Source organism: Micropterus dolomieu, linkage group LG08 (assembly GCF_021292245.1).
Source record: "Micropterus dolomieu isolate WLL.071019.BEF.003 ecotype Adirondacks linkage group LG08, ASM2129224v1, whole genome shotgun sequence".
In the NCBI taxonomy this organism is placed as follows: domain Eukaryota; kingdom Metazoa; phylum Chordata; class Actinopteri; order Centrarchiformes; family Centrarchidae; genus Micropterus; species Micropterus dolomieu.
In genome coordinates this window covers 12150783-12158132 of record NC_060157.1, presented here as the reverse complement: position 1 = coordinate 12158132, position 7350 = coordinate 12150783, and the positions used below count along the sequence as shown (strand labels likewise).

The 7350-nt window shown below is 40.3% G+C and overlaps 1 protein-coding gene across 1 annotated transcript; it reads left to right on the top strand.

Moving 5' to 3' along the window:
- pbk (PDZ binding kinase) lies at nt 1–6192 on the top strand. Its single transcript, XM_046056742.1, has 6 exons — nt 1–157; nt 833–1000; nt 1585–1724; nt 2533–2702; nt 3367–3496; nt 5960–6192. The coding sequence occupies exons 2-6, from the start codon at nt 834–836 to the stop codon at nt 6175–6177; spliced, it is 825 nt and encodes a 274-aa protein (XP_045912698.1). The 5' UTR covers nt 1–157; nt 833; the 3' UTR covers nt 6178–6192.
- Nucleotides 6193–7350: the final 1158 nt, after the last annotated feature.

The following is a 7350-nucleotide window of genomic DNA, read 5'->3' as shown; positions in this document are numbered from 1 at the left end:
GTTTATACGCTTGTTGTCATATCGCAAACTACAGGCGTTCAGTTTGTTCCTCTGCGGCATTCTTACAGCCTGGTGAGACACGAGCACAAGCAGCGGTTTGAATGTTCGGCGCGTTTTAACTGCAGCAATTTAGTAACAACAGTGAAAGAAAACGCAGGTAAAGTTGCACTTATTTACTAAAGTATCGAGATGTCTTACTCAAAACACAATAAAGTCAACTTAAATCGGACTGTTGTCATATTAATATCAATAATTTGATGGTTTAGCTAATGTCAAAGAAGCTAACTTTGCGGTCTACGTTAATTTGAGCTGTTTTGATGTTAAGTTTGGTCTCTAACGTTACTATGTTTCCGCCATTGGTGAAATGTTCATTAAATGATGATATATTGTTGACAAACAGTCTATGTCGTCTTTAATTTTAATTCCTCTTACTTTGCAGGTGATAAATAGTGGCACCACTTCACTGTTTAATGTAAAAGTTTGAGGCTTTTTACCAACGCCATGATTGAAAGCCTTATGCCAGCCTCCATTACAAAAATTGGCGTTTTATTGTAGTGTTACATAGACAATAGATAAAATAACTTTATTCATAGTAAGTGGAACATGACAGACTTCAGATTTTAATTCGGCTTGTATTACATATATCAAACATGCGTCTATAAAACTTAGAAATTGAGTCATGCTGTCGTAATTTAACTATGTATTGACTTAATTTATCTAATGTGTAGGTAGGTCGATAGTGCTAATCAGTAAATTAAGTTCTGCTCAGAATAATTAAATGTTATGTGTTTGGGTTATTAGCAGTAACATAATGTGTGTTTTCCTTTGACAGAATGGCCTCCCCTGCCACAAGCAATGATGAGGGCGCGTTCAAGACCCCTAAAACCGTCCGTGTGAAGAGTATTGGAAGCAATGGAGGGACCCCAGTCACCATCCCAGCTTCACCTTTCATGAAGAAGTTGGGATGTGGGACTGGAGTCAACGTTTACCTCATGAACAGGTTTGTGGTGTCCTCTGATTAACAAATTAATTGTTTGATAAATTGGTTTACACATCATAGACATTATATCTTCTAATTTCTCCTCTCTCTTCCCTCCCTACCCTGAATCTAACATCTGTGCTGTGTTAATCTGTGCTGTTTTTCTGCCAGTTGACTGCTTTGTTCATAGGGAACATAACAGGCAGACTATATCTTAAAATATCAAACAGGGTTTATGGTATAGGTAGTTCACCTAAAAAGCTCTTAATTTAAAAAGAAAGTAAATGCACATTTTATTGAAAATTAAGTTTCTTGGTGTATTGTGGATGCATACTAGATGACAGAGGAGAAGCTAAACATTAAGTCATCATGATATTAAAATAATAAATAATGCAAAAAATATTTGCATAGAGTTTATTGCATTAAATAAAAAATAATTAGAGTTAAAATAGCTTTTAAGTTTACCATAATCCATCTTAAGTATAAATGACTCTTATTATTTGTATAGAAAATATGTTTTACAAGCTACTGCATGGGAAAGTTTTCATGTCTGTGTATAAATAATATTAAAACAAATCACCCTTGTTGTTAAATATTAATCCTAGAATGGGGAAGTTGAATGCGTCTCCCTGGGCTGTCAAGAAGATCAACACTAAGTGTGCAACGAAACAGGTGGCCGTATACCAGAAGCGCCTGAATGAGGAGGCAAAGGTCCTGAAGGGAATCAATCATCCAAACATTGTTGGTAAGACATGACAGCAGGCTTACGGTACATTCACTGATGGAGATATTTACAGCGTGTAACACAATGTTATGTTCTTCAGAACTTATTACTTAATAATAATTTTATGCTTCTTTGAGTCACCAATGTAAACCACAGGAATACTTTTAAGTAGAGCTGCCCCCGACTAAAGATTTTAATAGTTGACTAGTAGTCATTAGTTCAAGACATTAGATATTAATGAAATTATTTAAATATCAGAAATGGTTGAGTTCCAGGGCTAAGAAAGGATGTTATAAGTTACAGTGTTAACACTGTGCTATATTACAGAGAAATACAAAACCGTAATGAGCCTTTAAAACAAGCGTACGCACAAGGTGAGCCGCCTGTTAAATTAACAGAAAAGGCAATAATGATAATGAATGTGTCTGAACAACCAGCAAGAAGACTGAACATTTTGTTAATTTATTTCATCACAGTATAACATCACACAAGTCTCGTTGTTCAAAGCACAGGAATAAATTATTTCCAACTTCACAAGAAAAAATACTGGTAGACTTGTCAACAAGATGGATGATTTATACTTACAAATGACTTCGCTACAAACTTGCTATTCTCCCACTTGATGACTCTCCTAAACCCACCATGTCTTCGTCGTCCCCGGAGTCAGACTCCTGGTCGGAGCCGCTGTAAATTACCTCAGTACTGTATTGACAGGTGTATAGAATAAATCAAATTTTACATTCTGTTTCACATTCATAATTCATAGTATAAATGTAATATTGTTTTAGAATCTAGGTTTGTAAATCTGTGTCCTTTTCCCAACATCAAGGGTTTCGTGCCTTCACCACGGCCAAAGATGGATCAAAGTGTCTGGCCATGGAGTACGGAGGAGAGCAGTCTCTGAATGACCTGATAGAGAAGAGGAGGGAGGATGGCCTGAAAGCCTTCCCTGCTGCCAACATAGAAAAAGTAGCACTGCATGTTGCGCGTGGCCTTCAGGTAAATCATGGTTTCTCTTGTACCTGATGTCATATCAGGATTAGTTACTGTTACACCTGGATTAATCTCTATAAACAGACCACACAATAAATCACCACAGAGGAAATTATTCACCGCGACAGTCCTAGATTGCATGCAGGTAAGTGCATGGAGAGAACAAAAGCAGCAGAACAATGGGTAATCTTGGAACCCATCAGTTATTGGTTGGAAACAATTTAGCTTTTTCACATGACCGTTGTACACATCAGTAAAAATCACCTTGTCCTGCTTGTTTTATCATCTTCCGTTATCCTGACAACTTATTTTTTGACTAAAGTCTTACCTGAAAAGTATGAAGCTAAGAAACTCACTAGTTTCAGCACTGACTTCAAATTTATATATGAATTAAATATGCAAAAATTATATTTTTGCGTTTATTTTATGTCTTGCTGTTATTTTCATGAGTTACAAGACTAGAAGAACATATTCCTGTTCATAATATGATTTCATAAAGTATCCATGGGAAACCCACTCACACAGTCTGTGGTTCATGCTTTCCCAAATCAAATTTGTTCCCTCTCAGCATCAGCCATCTTTTAATTAAATTTTAGAAATGAACAATAAACGCAGAAGGACATTGTTAAGCCATATGTATCGGAAATCGTTTGTTTGTTTGTCTCTACAGTATCTTCACAATGAGAAGAAGCTGTTGCACGGTGACATGAAGTCATGTAATGTTGTCATCAAGGGCGACTTTGAGACCGTCAAGATCTGTGATGTTGGTGTTTCTCTGCAGCTGGACGAGAACATGAGAGGTAGTTATTGAGTTCATGGCATTTATGATGGGAAATCAACCACTCTAGCTTTTGTATAAAAATACAGCACTGTACTGTGTGTGATAGGTGAGGGGGCTTTTCCTGTCTCCTCAAAAGAATTTCAATTTGAGAAAGTGTGAAAATAGTTGTTCAGTTTTAGAAAACCCCAGCCGCTGTATGTGAACAGAGAAATAAGAGAAATCCTGCAGTTTTTGAAACGGATTTTTTGCCTGCCCAGTATCTACATTTTAATTCCCAGGTCACACAGTCATATTGACATTGTTGTCAGATGACTGATGAAATTCTAAGTCCAGGTAGAGAAATTAGTTTTGAGTTTTAAAATAATAGAAAATACAATAAAAATTAGAGATTTAGTTTGAAAGTCAGACCTGAGACAATCTGCCAACGAGGTTTACAGTTACTAGATATATCATATTTAGCTGGACAAATGTTCAGGGTTGACTCAGATGCATTCGTACCACTATTTATGTTAAAGATAAGGCCGATATTGTTGTTTATTGATTTGTTTTTTGCCAACAAATCTCATGAAAAGAACAAAACCAACAATGCATTTGTCCGTCTCTCACTGCTTTTCAGTTTCCCCCACCCTGTCTGTGGGACTCAGCCCCAAATCCATTGCTTCCCACTGAAGACATCTTCAAATACCCAGTAATAACTTGAAACAGTCGGGCACTATAGTTTTTATCAAACGTTACTAATACTTAATTGATCCCAGAGAGGAAATTCTTCTTGAAAAGGGTGGCAGGGTGGCGGTGAGCAGTTAGGGGTTCGGGGCCTTTCTCAGGGGCACTTTCGTCCGTGGTCCATGCTGGACTTGATCAGGCTATCCACTGGTTCTCAAACCAAGTCCCAAAAGACCGTGCTAATGCCGCCAGCAGTACTCAAACAGTGCATACAGAGTGCATTTGTGTTCTGAGTGTTGGGGACTATTTTCAGCTGTGGATTATTTCACAGCAGATTATTTCACAGTATTTCCCTGGTCCATGGTAATGAATCAACATTGTGGCTTGTTAATGTGCACACAGGAAAAAGTTACTGTAAATCTATCAGGCTTTGGATACACAGGCATGTTAATTGTTTCAATTCATTGGTGGTTTTGGTCTTTTTTTATAGGATTGTTGATAATAAGAAAAATATACAATATCACCAGACTTTCCTTTTTAAAATTTAACAATTTTGTGCCATTAAAAAGCATCAGCTTTTTGATCACCTGTACTTACTAATATGAAGACATATACTTAAAATCGATCTGATTAACATTACACATTAGGCCTAGTTCAGGTTCAGGATTTCCCTTAAACAACCAGTGTGGAAATTTAATTCTACAATAAATGTATCATTGGGCCAATGACTGACAGACAGTAAACACACCGGCTTGCCCCGCCTTTAACCGGTTGAAGTCTGTGCGAGTGGACATGTGCACATAAGACTGACCGTGCGCGTGCCCTCACCCCCAATGTCACCCTGATGTTTCAATCTAGACGTTGTCTGATGAAAATTTTGTAGCCCAACCCTAACAAGTTCAGACTGTTGATGTGTGTGTTTTTCTTGTAACCCGGTGGGAACTTTAACCTGAATGCATACTAACCAATGGGTACTCATGTCACCGCGGGTCCCCGTGGGTAGAGACTGATTTTTGAGGGTTAAGACTTGGTTTTAGGGTTCAGGTTACAATTAGGGTTAAGCTTAGGGTTATTGTTAGACATGTAGTTGTGATGGTTAAGCTAAGGGTAAGGGGCTTGGGAAAGCATTATGTGAATGAGATGTCCCCACAGGCATAGAAGAACAAACATGTGTGTCACGCACGTTTGTTTTACTATATTCATGGGGTCCAAAAATCGTGTTTCCACTATACTTGCGGGGTCTGACAGCTTTGTGGGGACCAAAATGCTGGACACCACAAGTTAAATGGGCTTTTTGTGGGTCAAGACTTGGTTTTAGGGTTCAGGTTAGAATTAGTGTAGGCATGTGGTTGTGATGTTTAGGGTAGGGAATGCATTATGTCAATGACGGGTTCCCAAGAAGTTAGTGCCACAAGGCTGTGTGTGTGTGTGGGTGTACAAGTGGGACTAATCATGGATTAAAGCACAGAATTGGCAGAAAACATTAGGGTGGAAACAGCTGTTTACAACAGTTGATTAGCTTTGTTTCTGTGCCCAGGCAGAAACATAACTTCTTTAGTCTCTCATGCTTTAACTCTTCTTGTGCATACATGTCATCAGCCAGTGGAGATCTCAACTTCCATTTTGGGTTTAATTTAAACTAATTGCAAACTTCTGGTTCTTGCTTTGTTGTTCCAATTGTTAAAAAGGCCCCAAATAAATGAGCATTGTGTTTTAGGGGCGAAACAGACAAATTGACTGTTTTTTGTAATTAAATTGTCATCCATCAATATGGGTTTTATTAAAAATGTTTTTCTTCTTTCTCTCTCTCCGTCCTCAGTGTCAGATCCAAAGGCGGAGTACATCGGCACAGAGCCGTGGAAACCGAAGGAAGCTCTGGATGAGGGAGGAGAGATCACAGACAAAGCTGATGTCTTCGCCTTCGGTCTGACTCTGTGGGAGATGATGACGCTGACCATGCCTCATCTGGAGATGCTGGAGGATCACAACGACGAGGAGGATGAAGGTGAGATGCTCTGTGGCCTCAGGAAGCCCTAAATTTCACTTTTACTGACTGCAGAAGTTCTTGTAATATTCTGTAGTATTTAATCTGAATTACACATTCATGTACTCAGGATCCAGTTGAATTGCGTTGTACATCTGAAAAAAATAAAGGGAACACTTAAACAACACAATGCAACTCCAAGTCAATCACACTCCTGTGAAATCAAACTTTCCACTTAGGAAGCAACACTGATTGACAATCAATTTCACATGCTGTTGTGCAAATGGAATAGACAACAGGTGGAAATTATAGGCACCCCCAATAAAGGAGTGGTTATGCAGGTGGTGACCACAGACCACTTCTCAGTTCCTATGCTTCCTGGCTGATGTTTTGGTCACTTTTGAATGCTGGCAATACTTTCACTCTAGTGGTAGCATGAGACAGAGTCTACAACACATACAAGTGGCTCAGGTAGTGCAGCTCATCCAGGATGGAACATCAATGCGAGCTGTGGCAAGAAGGTTTGCTGTGTCTGTCAGCGTAGTGTCCAGAGCACGGAGGCGCTACCAAGAGACAGGCCAGTACATGAGGAGACATGGAGGAGGCCGTAAGAGGGCAACAGGACCGCTACCTCCGCCTTTGTGCAAGGAGGAGCAGGAGGAGCACTGCCAGAGCCCTGCAAAATGACCTCCAGCAGGCCACAAATGTGCACGTGTCTGCTCAAACGGTCAGAAACAGACTCCATGAGGGTGGTATGAGGGCCCGACGTCCACAGGTGGGGGTTGTGCTGACAGCCTAACACCGTGCAGGACGTTTGGCATTTGCCAGAGAACACCAAGATTGACAAATTCGCCACTGTGCTCTTCACAGATGAAAGCAGGTTCACACTGAGCACATGTGACAGACGTGACAGAGTCTGAAGACGCTGTGGAGAACGTTCTGCTGCCTGCAACATCCTCCAGCATGACCGGTTTGGCGGTGTGTCAGTAATGGTGTGGGGTGGCATTTCTTTGGGGGGCCGCACAGCCCTCCATGTGCTCGCCAGAGGTAGCCTGACTGCCATTAGGTACCGAGATGAGATCCTCAGACCCCTTGTGAGACCATATGCTGGTGCGGTTGGCCCTGGGTTCCTCCTAATGCAAGACAACGCTAGACCTCATGTGGCTGGAGTGTGTCAGCAGTTCCTGCAAGAGGAAGGCATTGATGCTATGGACTGGCCCGCCCGT

Excerpts from the sequence above, each read along its gene's own strand:
- pbk (XM_046056742.1), top strand. The coding sequence starts at position 834 with ATGGCCTCCCCTGCCACAAGCAATGATGAGGGCGCGTTCAAGACCCCT. Across the intron at positions 1,001-1,584 it reads AACGTTTACCTCATGAACAG|AATGGGGAAGTTGAATGCGT; the intron begins GTTTGTGGTGTC and ends TATTAATCCTAG. Across the intron at positions 3,497-5,959 it reads GCTGGACGAGAACATGAGAG|TGTCAGATCCAAAGGCGGAG; the intron begins GTAGTTATTGAG and ends CTCCGTCCTCAG.